Source organism: Malaclemys terrapin, chromosome 2 (assembly GCF_027887155.1).
Source record: "Malaclemys terrapin pileata isolate rMalTer1 chromosome 2, rMalTer1.hap1, whole genome shotgun sequence".
Classification (NCBI taxonomy): Eukaryota; Metazoa; Chordata; order Testudines; family Emydidae; genus Malaclemys; species Malaclemys terrapin.
The window spans coordinates 183,985,473-184,005,164 of NC_071506.1; the positions used below are offsets into that span (position 1 = coordinate 183,985,473).

Sequence of the window (19,692 nt, forward strand, 5' to 3'; positions counted from 1 at the left end):
TTTGACATAGAGTTCTACTTCCCTTCCACTTTTGCCTACTCAGTCCTTCTTAAATAGGTTATAACCATTGATATTTTAACAATCCAGTTGTGCAAATCATCCCACCAGGTTTCAATAATACCAACTAGATTGAATTTATGCTCATAAATGAGCAATTCAATTTTTTCTTGTTTGTTACCTAGGCTTCTAGCATTAGTGTATAGGCAATTAAATAATTTCTTCTCTTCGTGTCCTATGCTTCCTTGATTTGGTTCTCAAAATGTCTTGATTTTGTGCTGAGTGCTCAGTCTTCCCTCTTTTTATCCTCCCATTGTGCTATTAGTTTAACTCTCTCCTGACTACTTTAGCCAGCCTGTCCCTGAGGATATTGGTCCCCCTTCTACTGAGGTGGACGCTGTCTAAACTATACATGCCCCTATCCTCATAGAAGGTGGACCGATGTTCCAAAAAAACAAAGCCATCCCCCCCACACCACTTACCTAGCCAGTGGTTCACTTCCAGAATATTCTGCCTTTTGTCTTCCTTCGCTCCTGGGACAGGAAGGATCTCAGCACACTTTTGAATTCCCTGAAGTCATCTACTGTCTGCAAGATATCCCATGGCACAATGTCATTAGAGCTGATATGAACCATCACCAGTAGATCCTTGCCCATCGACTTCAGAATCCTATCCAGACTTAGAGGATGTTCTTAGAATGTTCTTTCAAGTATCTGTCTTCTTTGGATGGCTGGAGAAGTCTTTACAGGCAAGCTTGATTTTCTTACATGTTGGTTCAAGCTGCCATCCACACGCGAGTCCCCCATCCTGTAAATAAGGCCTGCATTTTTTGTTCTGAGATGTATACATTTCCATTAACTCATCTCATTTGCTTGGACCCAGTTTACCCAGAGATCCAGATTGCTCTATATCAGTGACCTGTCCTTTTTGTTATTTACCACTCCCACGGTTCTTGGGCCATCTGCAAACTGTATCAGTGATAATTTGGTGTTTTCTTCCAGGTCATTCATAAAAATGTTAAGTAGTGTAGGGCCAGCAGAATTAACAGTGCCCATTCAAAGGGACTGTACTGGCATCGATGAGAGTAGAATCTGCATTAAATCTGTGGATAATTGTCCATAGTAAATTACAACTACTTTATAGAATATCCTGTTCAAAAGTCAGCCTAAAACTGTTTCCATGTACCATGTTTCTGCATATCTCAATAGAGCCACAAGGTAATGATTTTTGTTGTGTTACATTAGGGATCAGAGAACGCTACTAAAATGCCCCACCACTGAAATGATCTCCTGTAACACAATGACCATATTTTGGGAGCTACTCAAAGAAACATCAGACCATACTGACTTTATGCTTACAGTACATATGGAATTCAGTCACATAAATTCAATTTCTAGTCACATTATTCTATGGAGTGGGAAGGGACGAATTCAGCATTGGCCAGAAACACTACACAGTTTAACTTAGTGTGATCAGCCCTCATAAAATTCCTTAGTGCTGTTTCTTTGAGAGGCTCCCAAAATCTGGTTTCTCGGTCAATGTATGCCAAAGGAAAGTCTAATAATGCCTGACCTGTCCTGAATGTATTAGACATGTGAGTAAATAGTGTGAAGGACATATTAATGTCAAACTGGGACTTCCTATGGCTGTTAGATTTAGGCAGGGTGAAGGTTCTGCTGTTCCAGGGTGAAGGGTCTGCTGTTCTGTGAAAATGCATGGAGCAGCTTTTATATCACCAAGCTGAACAGACAGATTTATATCTCCTTTCTGCAGCTTAAAAATTTATCTCTGTGCTGTTGATTTCTTTAAAATGGCTCCTACTTGGTTCAAAACATTTTCTTCTCATCTGCAGTAAGTGATATACAAAATCACAGTGAAAACCTTACAAAGAAAAAAAAATCCCACCATTCTACCATATAAAATTCACACAATGCTACAGAAGCATCAGTAGAATTGTTGTTGGTACACCAAAAGTTTGAACCTAATTGACAAGGCAGATAAATCATATCTTTTATGAGCAGGGCTTCCTGTAAATTCATTCTTCCTATTTCAAGATCTGCTTGTGTTCCTTGTGAAGGAGAAGAAAGACAGGGTGGTCTGATATGTATTCCCTGATGGTACAATTGTTTGCCCAGTTAGAATATTAACTATGAAGGCTTTCACCAGGCCAGGATCTGCCACTCCTCCTTACACTCTGTAGGACCTTGCTCCATGTAGAGCTCCCTGCTGGCTTAAGTGGCACTACAGGCACTGTGTTCATCAGTTTCCCCTGCCTCAGCGTCTCCTAAGAATTCCAAAAGGGTGTAAAACAAAATTCCCCTGTTTGGGTTTTACTTTATTAAATGTAAATAAATTAGATATAAAAAATCTCTCCCCCTGAGTTCTGAAGTTGCAGGCCCCTCCTCCTGGGGGCCTGAGTTTCTTAGTCGCGGCCTCTCTTGGCAGGGCTCAACAGTGCACAGCCTTCCTCCTTGGGGCCTGCGGTTGTCTGTTCCAGTTCAGTCTCTACCTTAATCCATGGCAGCCCTCACCTGTAGCCACTTTTCTTCTGTTGCTGTCCTCTCTAGGGAGCTGTTCTCTCTGGGAGCACAGCATCCCGGCTCCTTGCTCTCTTTAGACACTCTTGGGAGCTGCTCTCTTCAGACACTACCTCTCTCCCTGGGCCTGGCTGAGTCCTAGTAATCTTTTATCGAAGTCATTAGCTAAACAACTGCCAATCAATTACATAAGGATTGAGTTGCCTCCAGGTAGGGCTGAGTTGGCTCATTCTCCCTTAAAGGAGTCTGTCACAGGTAGGCTGGCCCCTGACTCCACTTAAAAAGCCACTCCCACTGTCCCAAGTAGGCTGATAGAAATACATGCAAGTAAGAATATCAAAGTCTGGCTGGCTGAAATTAGAGAAGATGTCAACTCTGTCAGTTATGGCTCAGCATAAGTAAGGGTGGCAGAATACGGCCCATAGTCAGTACATGATTTAGTAAATGTGCATTCTTCTTTTTGTCCAAGTACATGAATCTGTAAAATACAAAAAATAGTTATCTATCAAACACCCGCTGGACCGTCTCCAGTACGGTGGGTAGTACACTACACAAACAATTAAAAACTAAAAAAACAACAAAGATGAGAGCAGTCAATAAAATAACAAAGAATAAAGGAGGAAACATTACAGAAAAGGAGGAAAGGAGAGGGAGTGAGAGCTGGAAGGCAAGAACATCTCACCAGTGAGCGCTTGCCCTGCAAGGTCTCGGTCACACATTGACCTAAAGATGATAACTTGTATGTGTGTGTTCGGACTACAAGTGGCATTCAGAAAGTTTCTAGCCTGACAAAGGAAAAAGCATAATTTGCATTCAGTTATTTGTTTATTTTTCAATAAGTCCCCTTTGATATCAGTGCACTTGGTCCAGTACCGCTGCAACTTGACTATGTCTATCTTGTAGACACCCTTGTCCTGTATGTCTAGAAACCCATGGACTGCTGCAATCATCTCATCATCACTGAAATTCTTCCCACAACGGTCTTCCTTCAACTTAGGGAACAGGTAGAAGCCTGAGGGAGCCAAATCTGGTGAATAGGCTGGATGGGAAACCCATGTCTCATCCTGAGTTACAATCTTGCTCATGAATTTTTTGGGTTTACTTTAAAGCACCTCAGAAGCTCCCTGGAAAAGTCAGGTTGTGCTCTGTTCTGATCAATACTCAATGTTCTGGGCACCCATCTCACTGACACCTTTTTCCATGCTCAAGGCTTCACTGAGGATAGGTGTGGAGAGAATCAGGTCTTTGGCCTGTGAATAAGGAGTGGCTGGCAATCGGCAGACCAGCATAGTGAGTGTTGGCAGGAATATTGGGAATATATTGGAAAGAGTGACAGTGAAAAATTGACAAGCACAATGGGAGTGCCTGGCCTGTAGGCAGAGCATGGGCAAAATTTAAGGGTTAGAGCTAATGCTGGAGTTGAAAGCTTACTTGATAATCTTCTGACGTTTGAAGTTTTTGTTGTTTATTTTGTGTGAAAAAGTTCATTATCCCTTTCGGGTCGTATTCTCTCTGGATATGTCCCTCTGTACCATATTTACATAATCTGTTCCTGTCAATTGCTAATGTCCATAATGTGCCCACTAGAATGCTATTGAATGAAACTCTCAGGTTTTAGCCAGATAGGACTCCGTTTCCCAACCACTTTGACACATAATTTTTTCTTGGCATTGTTTGTAATACACTTTTAGTTTTTAGTATCTACCGAAATCTCATCTCTAGGCCAAAAATGTAATTCAAGTTTTGAACTCTCACAAAAGTAAAATGCACTCACCATGTTCCTCAAATGCTTTGTCTGTAATACTGTAAATATTTTCCAAAGTAATACATGAGCCAGTGACATGAATTTAATAGAAAATCGCCTTTTGCATCTTATGTGGTCTCACCAATAAAGGAGGCAGAAGGGGTGAACAGTATTTGTCAGATTTAGGTCACAAAGGACTATTTTAGTTCAGTTTTATGGTAGTAGCCCATACTCAAAGAACATTTAAAAAACGTGTCCTGAAGTTAACATTGCTCTTTATTTATTTGTTGCATAACCAGAAACTCACCTAATCATCTCATCAAGCTTTCTTAAAAACGCCACAAAAGCGAAACACAAGTGCTGAGAACAGCAAAATAATCTATTCCACTCAGTAAGGGGCTCTTATAACAAAGTTTGGATGGGAAATTACTTCAGATAATATTGTTAAGGCTTGATTTCTTTATAAAAGAAGCAGCCAGCCATAACAAATTATTTTCAAGTTCTATTGTTTTGGTATATACGATTGCGAAAAAGAAACACAATGTTCTTTGTGTTTTTTGCCATTTATGTTTAGCCTCCTAGATAGATTTACCAAGGTTGACATTAAAGAACCACTTCCAACAATTTTTATGACCCAGTCTTGAACTAGACACTCTTTACATACATATAGCATTGCTAGTTTTAAACAAGCTTTTCATCTTCTTTATGATGTGTTTGTGAGTACATCGCACTTAGCCAACAGGATAAGAGAAGCAATATTTTTGTGTAGTTGACTAAGCCTTCATTATTGAAGTGGTTGGTGCATTTGATTTTTTTTTTCCTTTTTCTGTAATATTCAGATTGTTTGTGTCTCTACACATGTATCTAAGCTCAGCCCTGAAAACAAGTATCACTGGTAAATAAGTATGCAAGCTGAAAATAAGCTGCTATCTGCAGAGGATTCTTTCCTCTTGGTAGAGTAGGAAGTAATACATCTTTGAGGAATTTGACGCACCAAGCTAATGCCTTTCACATGCGAGTTCTTATTCACCAAGTGCCAAAGGATCTTTATCTTTTACAGAGGAAAATTCTGTTATGCTACTGTCCCCTTTGGTTCTCAAGACTTCTAGTCTTTTATCTCTCTTCCACTAGTTTGCCCAGTTTTCTCCAAAGCAGTGGAAATGGCTCCTTTGCCTGCGGGAACACAGAGTGAACATGGAAGCTGTTACATGCCGGTAGAACATCCTGTGGAATAGGTGATGATTAAAAATGATCCCAAACAGAAACCCTTCATCCAACCACCCTCAGATGTTGAGAAAGTTTAAATCCATATCCTGCTTTCCTGGTCATCTTCATAATGGCCAAGCCGAGTCCTCAGATCCAAACCTTACTGAATTTGGGGACATTTCAGATTCAGATTTGAATTTCAGGTCTCAGCCCCACCTTTAATTTTGACCCTTTTTTGTAAGATATTATCCTGAAAGTTGGAGTTACAGAGATCATTTATTTTCTCTTAGCAGTGATCTAAAATGCCATAATGAATAAAGTAACTTATTTCCTTCTAAATGCCTGATTGCTGCTTAATTCCTCTACAAACACAACAGACATGGACAAGAAAATGTAACATTAGTGGTCCTCCGTCTAGCTCCTCCTTCAGCAAAACAAAAGCATGTTGAGCATACTAGAGTGGACACAGAGTTTCCCACATTCAATTAAAGATTGGACTGTCTGCTGTATGTTAGCCCCTTCAAAACCATCAGATATATTGGTTTATTGGAACTTTCTTTGAGATTGGCCTTTTATTGAATTTCTATCAATTGCAGTCAGTTCATGACAAAGAAGATAAGAAATCAGCTCTTTAGAGACAGGTTCTAACCTCAGTGACCCCTGTGTAAATCTGGAATAACTCCATTGATTTTCAAAAGTGACAAGTGAATTTTGCTGCCTCTGTTTTTGGATGCCCAACTTGACACCTCTAAGTGCTGAGTGTCTCTATAAATCAGACCACTTTCAAGTGTCCAACATTAGGCACCCAAAAATTGAGTCCTCAAAATAACTAGTCACTTTTGAAAATCTTGGCCTCTAATTATAGCTAACTTCACCGTATCTTAAACTTTAGATAGAAGTGTATATATGCACATATATTTACTGTATGTAATATAATGGAATTACTGGTAAATATAAGTCCCAGGCAATATATGTTTCAAATTTACCATTCTCTCTTATGGTTATGTTCTTTCTTATGATGATACAGCTGTAACTTGAAGTCTGAACGTTTGCTTTGTAAAAATGTCAACCACCTACTTAGCACTTTGAGATCGTTGGATGAATAGTGCTAATGTGGTAAATGTACCTCAACTGTAACTCAGTTGACATTAGTGCAAAGAGATGGTAAATTTGCCACTGTAAGTGCAAGAATTTATTTTTAACTTATTTTATTTTTTGTTTTATCTTGATGCATTGTCACTTTTCTGTTTTGATGATGGAAATTGCCTTGTATTGGGAGGTGCCATGCTGGATGCTCTGAATTTGAGGGCTGCAGAATAGTAGATGTTGAAAAAGATACAGTAGCCACTTTAGCAGTAACACCAGTTAGTTTAGGGCCTTCTTATTCCACCAAAATTCCAACTTATAGTTTCCAATCTAGGGTACATTTACTGTGATGTCTCACAGCCACTCATTACAACTCTTCTAGATCCTGTCTGTTTCTATTTGTCATGAAATAGCTATTTGTCAACTGAATGCAAGTCAGGCACACTGCATACAGGGTATAATACTCTCCAAATAAAGGACCACTGCTCACAGTCATGTGCCCTCACACCCACACAGTGCAATAGTTATTAACTCTGTTTTTTATTTTGTGTAGAATTGTATAAAGCTCAAAATAGCTTCATCAACTGTAAATGAATTTCTTATGAATACAGAAGAAAACTAGCCTACTGCACCTATGTATTCGTTCAACAAATTACCTTAGTGGCAAGTAACCTGTATTTGGAACCAGTTTCAAGCTTCAGCAACAGTTTTATATTCAAATGTTGAGTTGATAGAGCACAGAGTTTTCTCTAAAATATGTATACCCTTTGCTTATTTCCAATACTTGATTCTTTTAAAAGTATTATTCATTTACCTCCCAGGTAGAGAGAAATATTTGCCTCAGTTTTATTAATAATGTAGTATTGGTAGACAGAGCCCTTTATAAGCTAGGCCTTCACTACTTCTGTGATAACCAGTCACTGGCTGGCAGTAACGTTGGAGTAGGGTGGTCTCTCACTGCCCAGGTTCAGTTAGGTTGGGACCAAGGACAGGAGTTCTCTGGCTCAGGATCTTTGGTAGTGGTGATTTCTTTATGCAGTGGTAGCATTCCAGGTGGAACTCTCAGGAAAAAATGGTGCTTCTCTGAAATAGTTCACAATATAAAAAGACTAAAAGAAATTGAAGGTGGGACATGGGGATAAAACACATGTGCAAAGTGATCAGTGAGTTGACAGGCAAACTGCAAACTTATTAGTTCCAAGTTTAAAATTTTTGTAAATCAATCAGTCAATCTAGTTTATATCTAATATATCTAATTTATATAACAATGTAGTTTGTATCTAATATATCTATATGTCTGGTATCTATTTGTTTTGGATTTATTTGTGTGGCTCATCACTTAACTGCTGCCTAGTAGGCAATTTATTACTAATTTTCTCATAAAAATGTAGTATTTAATAAATGCATGGCTTCCAAATATTTCCTTGATGTCATTATCTATACTATCAAATTGTGAACAAAAATCCCAGCAGTTTATTTCTCAGCAGGGCTTATGGCAATCATCCAAAAACTGGGGTTGTGTTCAGAACACTGGCGAAATAAAAATGACACCCTCTCTCACTCCTCGTTCACTAGATGTGTCTAAGCTCTGATTCATACATCATCATCAAAATTGCTAGTTCAATTCTAACTGAAGAATCTTCATTTTTGCTGATGTTCCAAGAAGCTGGAGCCCAGCACCATTTTCACATTTTAGGCTGAGTTGAGGCACCAGCAGTTAGGAAAACTGGGCCCTATTCATCATTGCCCTATGGCCCTTTTAACATCTCCTGGCATGTCTTTCATTACACCCAGATGTAGAACTTGCTTTGTCAGCACCTCCTCGACCACAGCCCTAGTCACAAAGAGTGTTCCAGGAAAAGCTCCTTTTTACTTTAATGTGTTGTCTTCCCCTCCTTCTCCCTCCCCACCCCTCAAAAAAAGAGTAGGAACTAAGGTCCCAGTTCAACAAAGCACTTCACTACATGCTTAACTTTAAACATGAGCTTGGACGCTTTGCTGAATTGGGCCCTAAGGTCTGCAGAGTTTGGCTCACAGATTTTTAAATATAGTTTAAAAAAAACCACTCTGATTCCCATTGCGTAACAGCATTTGCTATTATGCAGATCCTTGTAAACTATGCAATTTGTTACCAGTCTTCACTGGCTTATATAAACTTTTCTTAGCATCTAGAAACAAGATTTAAATATGGTAGACAAGGGGGGAAATGTAAAATTTCTTGAACTTTAAAATTAATAGAGCATAGTGTTCCACTGCAATAAAGTTGCTAGAGGGATCAGGAAAATCCTGATCCCCAGACAAAGTACTAATGTAGAGAAACTTTTTCCTTCTACTAATTTTCCATGCACTATTCCTGGGACTGGTCTTTCCAGACACCAAAGCTTGTGTTGTTAGGAGATGTTTTCACTAGCATTTATTTGTCTGGTTGCACCTGTGTGGAGATTTCATATTTTTACCACATGATCTTTACCATAAAGTACAGTAATGATTGAACTGACATGGAAATATTTTGCTGGCACTGTGGAACAAGATTGGTTTAAACTGGGTACTACTCTTTCGTAGACCTTGTTAGGGACTCAGTCATGTATCCCAGATATTGTCAGGATGCACTGAATGCTTATGGAAGATGCTTTCACATGCAATTGCTCAGCTGAAACTTTGATAGTAGCCTTTAGCATTGTGAAGATATTGTTTGCTATATTGTCATCCTCCACAATAAATATATGTGTTCATTAATGCTTCTGGAAAAAATATAACCTTCCCGACCACCCATCCCCACCCCCGCATGTTTGGTAGTTTCTGTTCAGTAGAGTTTCAGGACAGGAATACCAGCTGTATTGCAAGTGATGACGGAGGTGCATAGGCAGAGCTGCATGTATGGGAGGCTTCCACAGCTGCTGTCTATATTAAGTTTGTCTCAGATTCGTGCTATTAGTACCTCACAAACACTCTGTTCACTTAAAGATTCAAAATGGAGGACATATAACAGCCTAACCTGTTTCCAGTACATTTTTTTCAGGGTCATCAATAACATAGAGCCATGCACACACACAACCGTATTCCAATAAACTGAAGAAAACATTGTGCCATCCAACAACACTCTAGTCACTTGTGTTAATTGTTTTTTTGTAAAAGGATCTAGTAAGCTTTTAAGTCATGACTGACTAACTTCAGCATTTTGCCTTTATTTGGAGCCTCAACACCTCATACAGCCAGATCTTCAAAAGCTCGCTTGAAAAGTACAACAGTCCAACATAGGCACTTGGCCACATAACGTAGGACTTGTGGGTCTGATTCCTTTCCTACTTCTACCAGTGTAATTCCATTTGTTTCACTGGGATTGCTCCTGATTTACACTAGTGTGAGAAGAAAATCAGGGAAATGAGAGCTAATCAGGCCCTACATGAACAACGTTGAGTAGTTAGCCATAATCCAAAGGCTATAGACGCCAATAGAAAGAAATCAATGAGCTTTGGATTGGGTATTTTATGCACACACCTTTCAGGAGCATGAATCTCAGAATATTTGGCCCACTAATTCCCAAGATCAACAAATACACATACTTGTAAACCCGCCTTTCACTTTTGCAGACTGGAACTCCTTCTCCTACTGAGTCGCTGTATCATCCCTTCTCTTCCAATCTTACCTTATAATGTCCCTTTTAGTTTAGGACTGACTTTCATTACAAAGCATCATAGCAATATTCTGAGCTGAAGTACATTTATGTAAGAAACAAATTCTGTGACCTGCTGTACATTTCTGTTACTGATAATGCAGGAAACCTAAAATTACATCCTTCACCATGTGGATTTTACCATTTGTGTTTTGCTAGATTCCACAAGGGGCATCACAGAATGATTTACAGAAAAAAAAGAGACATGCCCCTCCACCACCGACTCCTCCTGTTCCTGTCATGCCAAACAGAACAGAAGAAAAGGAAGACAAGAGGAAGAGCACAGTGGGTAAGCGCTTCTCTTCTCTGCTTCCTCGAATCCAATGCATGTGCTTTATGTGGCACTGCTTGCTGTTTGAAGATTCCCTAAAATGGCCCCTTGCATTGGAAACTATGTAATCTTGAAAAATATTTATCCTAAAGAATGAAAGTCTGGTAATTAAGTGTTTGAGGTTCAGAGAGTTTTGAAAGGTGAATAATATTGCTTGAGTGAGTAGAATGTTTTTGCATGGCATTTAAAGGTGCTTTGGAAAATCCCGCTCCACTTTTGATTAACTCTTCTCCCATTGAAGTCAGTTTCATCAGTGAGTTAAATGGAAACAGAGTTAGGCCAACACTATGACCTTCTGAAGATGACCTCCCTGCCCATTCCCCTGCCCCAGTTGAATGGAGTTTGGACATAAGGGGTGACTTCTGTGGAGAGAGGGAGATTCTCAGCTGATGTAAATTGACATACCACCAAAAAAAAAAAATTTGCCAGAAGCTGGGAATGGGCGACAGGGAATGTATCACTTGGTGATTACCTGTTCTCTTCATTCCCTCTGGGGCACCTGGCATTGGCCACTGTCGGAAGACAGGATGCTGGGCTAGATGGACCTTTGGTCTGACCCAGTATGGCTGTTCTTATGTTCTTACACTTCACTTGTTATAGCTCCATTCTCTTCAATGCACCTCTGACAATGTGCACCAGCTGAAGGTCTGTCCCACTGTTTTCAAAGCCATCGCCCTTGCTGCTGTTGAATACACTTTTTCCGTTGTCCCATGATGGTTTTACGTCAGTGGAGTATGTTCCATAAAGTTTTGTTCTTGTCTTCGGTCCTGTTTGAGATGAATCTGCATTAATAGAGTCTTTAGCTAATCAGTGCAAGAAAAGAACGGATAGGTTCTGCAATAAATTTAATACATACCTCAAGAAAATAAAGAAAATTATAGTTTTCAGTTTTATGCAATATAACTCATTTACTCACAGATAGAAAGAGAGACTGAGAAAAAGCCCTCCAGATATTTCAGGTCACTGGGAGTTTTGTCTGTGTGAGGACTGCAAGATTATTCCCTTAGATAAGAAACTGATTTCTGAAAGATATGAGTTAATAACCCCTCGCATTGGAACTCATTATCCAGTACATTAAGGGAATCATTTAAAATGTGCTACAGTAGACTTGGTACACTCCAGGTTGCACCTTCGACCTCAGCATTTTCACATAGCACTGAAGACTGCATATATGATACCATAAATGAACACCCTGTCATGTATAATTGCTAACATTACAAATGCTTCACACTTTAGAAAGAAACCTCTTAGCTTTGTTTCAACATTTATTTTCAGTAAATGCCTCACATTTAATGCGTCAGCATTTATGTAGCAGCAGGAGTCCATTATCCTGTAACATATTTGACTCCATTGACATCTCTTATTTAAACTCTCAAAGGAGAATGCTATCGCTGTGCAATATAACACAATCATTTTCAGAAAATTGGCTGCCTGTTAACTATTGCGGATGTCACAATCTGTCGTTCCCAATGCCTCCCCTTGAAAACCACAAGTCATTACTGATAACATTTGGTGTTTTAACTTGATGTTAATGTTAACTTTATTTTATGACACTGCTTGAAAGGTTACAGATGAAATAAAACAGAACAGACCCGCTCATTTCTATCCACAGCTATATAAATAGGTGTCTTTTGGCCAGACCCTTAGTTGTTGTAAATCGGCACAGCTCAATTGACTTTACTGGAGCTTTGCTGATTTAAGGATATGTTGCATAATAATCCCCTATATATTTTTCATTTTCTGCTGCAGTCTTAGATTACTATAATTATAGACACACAATGTTATAATGAGGGAAGCTTGGTAAAACAACTTCTCTTTGGGGCACTAACCATGAAACCATGAGACAGCACAGATGTGTCAGGAAGCAAAAAGGAAGGAGCTAACAAAGCAAGACTGTATAGAGAAAAATTGCTACAGGAAATAGACAGCAGCATGATGGGGCAGATTAAAATACCTCCTCCCACCCTGACCATACTAATCGGAATGTAAAAATCATGGAAAAAACACTCTTAAACTGGCAAACGGGTCAGATCAAATATTTAACACCAAATTACTTATACTGACCCCAAAGTGCTGTGCCTAATTCTCTTAAAGCAGTCAAAAACGTCACTGGGGTTCAGCATACTTATGGGCATTAAATTGTTCCTTGAACCTTTATCAGCTGGATGTAGCCTACGAAAACCCTATTCAGTTAAATCTTTTCCAACCTTCTTGCTCCCACTACACTGCTGCACTAATGCATGCAAGACCATGCTTTGAAGCCCGTGTAAGAAAAAGTCTAAAGATTTATCCATCCCACAGTGCCAAAATTAAATCCTTTGGGGAGGGTTGGGTGAAGTTGGCTGATTGATAGCTCAGAGCTATTCCTAGTGGTTCAATAATTCCACTTAAGGTTTGGTTAAGCTGGAGCCTTCCCATAAACACAGAAGAAAGTTTGAGATACGGTCAGAAGGCACAGGGGCCTGCTGGATTTCAAGAGAATGTCAGTGGTAGCTGAGTATGACTCCAGCACTATCACAAATGGAGAACATGTTCTTCAGACCTATGAATTATCACATGTCTCTTTGTCTTACTCCAAAAGAAGAGAGAGATCTGGCTTCTATCAAGACCAAACATCTCCAGGGTTTACCCACCATCAACTGCAATCAGGGTGTGACACTGCTGATATTTATTAATATGTTTAGTAATGTAAAGGACACCCATTTATCCCATTTAGTATGCATGATACTAAATTAAGTTCTGTTCTGAGGCTCTAAGCATTTCCAACCCATTTATCCCATTTAGTATGCATGATACTAAATTAAGTTCTGTTCTGAGGCTCTAAGCATTTCCAACACAGGTTGGAAACTCCATCGTACAAACAGCAGCAAAACCAGCAGCCTCTGCCCACTGTCAAAGCCAAAAAGAAAAAGCTATAAAAAGAAAATGAAAGCCCAAATAGCACATCCATTCAGAAATACCAACTTTCACCATTCCCCTACCTCCTCAAAGAGTGAGGGAAATAGTTTTGCATAGTATCCTATAGGTCAACAGATGTGGGCTGTGTCAGACCAAGGGACCAAGAGACCCTGGGGGGTTTTGCCTTCCTCTGTAGCATGGGGCATGGGTCACTTACAGGTTTAAACTAGTGTAATGTTGGTGGATTCTCTGTAGTTTGAAGTCTTTAAATCATGATTTGAGGAGTTCAGTAACTCAGCCAGAGGTTAGGGGTCTATTACAGGAATGGGTGGGTGAGGTTCTGTGGGCCTGCAGTGTGCAGGAGGTCAGACTAGATGATCATGATGGTCCCTTCTGACTTTAAAGTCTATGTGTCTAAGGGAGAAACAAATTTAAAAAAAACCCACCTTCAGGAAGATATTTTCCGTATAGTGTTTTTAAATTAGTGTGTTTTACTATCTGCCAAAACAGCAATTGAGATTTATGCTGATTGATGTGTATAGATTGTGACATACAAGTATATATTGGGCCTGATTCTTATCTCGTGTAGCTAAATTTAACACCAGCATATATCTGTCAACTTTCTCCTGGTTTACACTGGTGTGAGTGAGAGCAGAATCAGACCCAGACAGAGTGGATGGTTGGGGGGGAGCAGGTGAATACACACACTTCTATGTGTTTTAAAAGAAACATACAAATAATTGACTTGACAATAAAGTAACTAGCTAATTGATCCTCCTGTAGGTAATGGACGACAGGTGCCACAAAAGCCTCCTAGAGGCAACACACGTGGTCCACCCCAGTTAGTGATTCCCCCACCCCCACCTTACCCTCCTCCTGATACAGACATTATGGATCCAACTGACTATTACAGTGAAGCACCAGATGTTACAGCACCAACAAACCTGGTACCTAAACGTATGTTTAAACATCTATGTATTTGCTTTTCATTTCTTTTAGCGGTTACTGTCAAGGATAGCTTTTCCAGACTTTCCTCTCTGTTCTCCAGACATACATGTTTTTCTTTTCCAGCCTCTTCTTTAGAAATGCTCAATGCATTATATCCATATGATTAATTAATATGAGGTGAATGAAACATTTGCTTATAGATAATATTGCTACAGCTGCTTAGCTCTTATATGGAGATGTGTAAATATAACTATCAAAACATGCAGTTTCATGCATTTCAAAGCAGAAATGTGTGGTTTAGTATTCGATTTGTTTCTGCATAAGCATTCTCCCCCTCCATCCAAAGACATATAGGTGCAATAAACTATTGAGCAACCACTGTAATCTATCAGACTTGTATTTCCCAAGCTTTTGCAAACTGAAATCCCCTTTCAAGAAAATCAATCACACCCACCATGTACTGTTAAAGGCCTACTCATCTTAATATGTATATTTTCCATGCCCACCTGGCTAGCTCTGGGTGCACTCTCTCACTTGGGAAATCTTATCAGACAATGCAGTGTGATAGTTGTGGCATTCTTCCTTATTTGTGTGAAACATGGTTGTATTTTCAGAGTTATCATATAGACTTGACTGTTTTCAAATCTTGGTACATGATCTAAGACTCAGATCCTGCAAATGACTCCACATGGGTAAGCCCCCCTTCACTCTCTCTCTCTCTCTCTCTCTGTCACACACACACACACACACACACACACACACACACACACACACACACACCTGAAAGTCAGCAGGGTTCTACCCAGGTGCAAGATCCTCTCAGGTGCAATAACTTGCAGCATCAGAGCCTATTTGGTAACCACATGAACGGTAGTGTATCTCTGCTAATCCCACTGAGATCCTTCTCTGGAAAGCTTTCATTGCAAAGATTATACTCTAAGTAGCTCTCCACCTAGGGTTGCCAATTTTGGTTGGATGTATTCCTGGAGATTTAATCACATGACATAATCTTTAATTAAAGATTAATCTTTAATTCCTGGAGGGCTGGCAACCCTATCTCCACCTAATGTATAAATGTTGGGCGAGGGTTGTTGCCCACTAGCTAAACCCAATGCATTAGTGTTTAAATCTTAGGTAAAGAGATGTAGAATGTCAAGTTTTATAAAGGAGGGGAGGAGGAAAAAGTCTCTATGTCAAGGAGTTCTGCTACTAGAAAACACAACTGTTAATGTGGATTAACCTATTTTATTCCTACCAATGTATGAACAAAATTCTTGTTGTAATTTGATTTTTGGTTCAATACCATCGGCTTGTACACAGTGGTTCTCTTCTTAAAGATCTGTTCTGGACTTGTTTTAATCAATGTTTGTGCTTCAACTGACTTCCTATCATTACGATATTTTGCAATGCTCCTCTGCTCCACTCTGGCAATCAAATGCATTTTAATCAATTCTCCTCTGATTTTTATCCACCGGATCATTTGTTCTTAAACAAATGTGATATCCCAGCTAAATGCCTTTGATTTAAGCTTTTACATGGAAACATTCCATGAACTTTTAGTATCCTCAGCTCATCCAAATCAAGGAAGCAGAGCTTAGTACATCTTTTAAGGACTCTTATTCAATATTGGACCTGGGCAAATCTGCACCTATTGCACCTTCATATTTATACTCTGTACTCCCCTAGAAATATACATATACATACTTTATATGCTCTTGATCAATTTCTGCAGTTCCCACACAACCTTATCCCTGGGGAGAGAAAAGGAGAAAGAAAGCACCACATTGCGTAGTGTGCACTAAAAACTGCTATATGTTTAGTGCACATCTGAAAGTTGCTCAGATGCCACAGTGAAAGATGCAGAATAAGAACCTGAATAGAAGTAAATGGTGATGCCTCGTAGGCCATGCACAACAACACAGATCTCAGCTATTTTACGAGGAAATTCCCTTTTTCTGATGGTGATATCCGATAACTCTGCAAATCTCAACAAATAAACTATCCTCTCTATTGGTGGAGCAGGGAGCGTTTCAGAGCATTGAGTGGGAGGAAGTACATTTCTACTCTGTGCTCCTGCTTTGTCTTCTGATACTGCCACTTCTGAATTCATAAGCAATGGGGTGAATAGGAATTTTGCCATTGAATTCAATGGAGCCAGGATTTCACCCATGCTCTCTTGCCATCCTTTGCTGTGGCTGCCCTGGCATGTTAATAGACACTGCAGCCCAAGGGGGCTTTGCACATGTTGCAAAGATGAAGAAAATCAACTTTTTCCAAAAATGGAAATACTCATTTAAAAGGTCACTAAAAATGCTATATGTACCAGAGTACTAGGTCCAAAGCTTTGTACACTGCAGATAGGACCTACGCAGACGATTCAAAGAGCATAGATTTAGATTTAGACAATAAAAGTGTTTTCTCATAAAAAATGTGGGAAGAAGAATAAGTTATTGATGCCTGATATTAATGGAAAGTATGTTTGTTCTTAAATGACAAAAGAATTCCCGCTGGTGAAGATCATATCCTTCTAATGTTGACCAGACAAATTACCACCTCAATCTGTCTTCTCATGATTGCTGTTTCAGAGCTCAAACTCTGTGATCATTTGTGGCAAGTTACATTGCTATCCCTTATTCTCTGCCACCTCTTTATCAGGCACTACATCCCTTTCTTCATTCCCCCCGCCAACCAGACAGTTGTCCCATTGTGCTCCAAGAAGCCTATATTGAAGAATAGCCATTTCATAGGCGTTAGATGGGGGTTGGGGGGAAATCGCTCTTCACAGTTTCCCAATCTTATGTGAAGCGTAAGTCATTCATGAATAGGGCCTTTCGTGAGATATTTGAGCTTTTCTGCTGTAATGGTAAGAGTGTTTTCCGTAAACAACAGTACAATTGTTCTACATGATTTTTGCTTTTTAATCTTATTGTCATTAACTGAGCTTTCTTGTTAATATTTGCACCACTAGACACAGATTATATGTTTTGTATGCATGTCTAAAATGATATATTTGTGGGATACTTTTTCCTCCCTTAACTTATTAATCAGGTTGTTTTGTGACCTGTTATTCTGAGTTTGGTTGAGTTTTGACTGTAGTTCACAAATGGAGACTCTGTTACATCTGTTGCATGGAGTTTGATTTTGCCCCATAATTTGTATGTTCTTAATGAATGAGCTGTTAACAAGCTCTCTATTACGCCATGTAGAGGATGCTGTACTTAGAGCTGATACTACAGTATGTTTTCTTAAAATGGTTTGAAACAGGCCATTTGAATAGCAGCCTTACTCCTGTGTCCTTTATATGGTACCTTTTTATTTTGTCATGTTATGGACCACAAAATAAAAATACAATAGAGAACTAAAAAGTTAGTTTAAAATGGATAAATATTTCACCTTCTTATTGGGTCAGATCCTGAAATCCATTCTTCCCTCTTACGGAGGCTGGAGTACCAGTGAAGTCAATAAGAGTTTTTACTGAGTAAGGATGATTAATTGATGTAGTTGTAACCCTTATGCCAGGTGGAGCCAGCAGCAATAAGGGCCGGGTTCAGTATTAAATTTCTAAAATGTAACTGTAGGCACCTAGCCCATAAACTGAAATTCTAATTTGACACAAAACTTGCATTGTATGCAAAAATAAAGTACCGTACAATAGTCAAATATCCTCCATTACCATAACATTTGGGGTTTTTTTGCAAGCCTATTTTCCAGTTTTATTAGATGGATAACATACTGAGATGTATATTTTTAGCTGACTGGTAATGCAATTCTGTTTGAGGAGAACAGGGAGTTGATAAGGTGCCTCCTTCCTCCCACCCCGTGTGTTGTTTTTGTAATGAAAACCTTGTGTGGCATAGCTCATATAACCATAAATGACAACAGATGTGAGAGTGAACAGTTCTACAAACATCTTCGGCACCTCCATTCAGTAACTTAAAGTGGAGGTATTGTTATTGTCAGCCCTTTAAGGACAGCTTCTAAAGACTGAAGTTTGTTCATTTTAAATAAAAATAACAGGAGACATCCATAGTGGGGAAGCCATCTTTTCACAGATGTAAAGATTCGAGTACATGTTTGAGCTACTCTGTGGGCTGTTTTGCTAGTCAAGGAGGTGTTGACATCACATATACATCACAACAGTTGCAAATAATCAATGTCCCAGTTTTTTTTCTCGGCATAGATGCTAAGATTTATGTGAGCATAGAGAGTGAGCTACCCTCTCACTGCTTAGAGGTGGTCCCTAGAATGTAGTTAAGGTGCATTGAAAGGGTAGTGTAGGGAAGCTTGTCTGGCCACTCCTCCTGCCATGCCTGTCCTGTGACTAAATAAAGAACTTTGAGCTCCCAGACTGTCAACCTAGCACCTTCCATGGGCATTAATTTTCACTCCAGGAAAATAGAGGTCACGTGCACCTTGAGCATCTATGCATGTTGTTACATTGACTACAGAGGAATTGAGCCTGCTTTTTCAGTGATGAATTTGACCCCACGAATCCAGGCTAGGATTTTCGAAGGAGCCTATGGGAGTTACATACCCAAATGCCATTGAATTTCAGTGGGATTTGGCTCTTTTAAAAATCTAACCCTGAAGGTTAGTTTGCATGCTAGCCATTCTTTCATTTTTGCCTTCACTTATGTTTATATGTTTTATCATTTACTTTTTTCCCAACAGTTTATTGTTGTGCATCATTCCCTTCACACACCAAGCACGTCTGACAGAACTTGCCTCATCCTATGACCTTCATACCTCTGACGCCTCCTGTTGCCTCTGCTACCCTGACTCTTCCGTTGCCTTTCTTCCTTTCCTGCTAGAAGAGCTCCTTTTATCTGACTGAAACCTTGGCTTCCTTTCTTTTTGAACTTGCACACCTTCATTTAATTAATATTGATATGTTTGGCTTTGTTTCACACTCATTCGTTAAGTGTATTCTCCAGAACTGAACCCTGTGTTATACAGATACGTATCACCATCAAAAAGATTCCCCATTCATATGTCTGTTTCTTTACAAATTATTCTTGTTGCTTTGGGTCAGTATTTAATTTGATTCGGCGTTTCACTTTTTTTTTTCCTTACATGCAACCCTGTTTTACAAATTTATTGAAAAGATTCTAGTACAATTGCTCATTTTTCTATAAGGCTAGGCCTCGCATTCTGCATTTTCCCAAGCATTTTATGGTTTCCCTTATTGCAGCTATTTTGTGCCATCTAAATAGACCTGAAAGTGAGCATGGCCTAAAGTCCAAGATTCCTTTCATATCTTGGCCACTGATCA

The 19,692-nt window shown here is 39.3% G+C and overlaps 1 protein-coding gene across 2 annotated transcripts in view; it reads left to right on the top strand.

The window, feature by feature from the left end:
• Positions 1-19,398, top strand: part of LOC128832009 (protein cordon-bleu-like) — a 178,453-nt gene extending 159,055 nt beyond the window's left edge. For both annotated transcript variants that reach the window (XM_054019005.1, XM_054019006.1), the window contains 2 exons: positions 10,403-10,532; positions 19,092-19,398. In XM_054019005.1, the coding sequence (XP_053874980.1) occupies positions 10,403-10,532; positions 19,092-19,135 (174 nt within the window). In that variant the 3' untranslated portion in view covers positions 19,136-19,398. The remainder of the gene's footprint in view (positions 1-10,402; positions 10,533-19,091) is intronic.
• Positions 19,399-19,692: the final 294 nt, after the last annotated feature.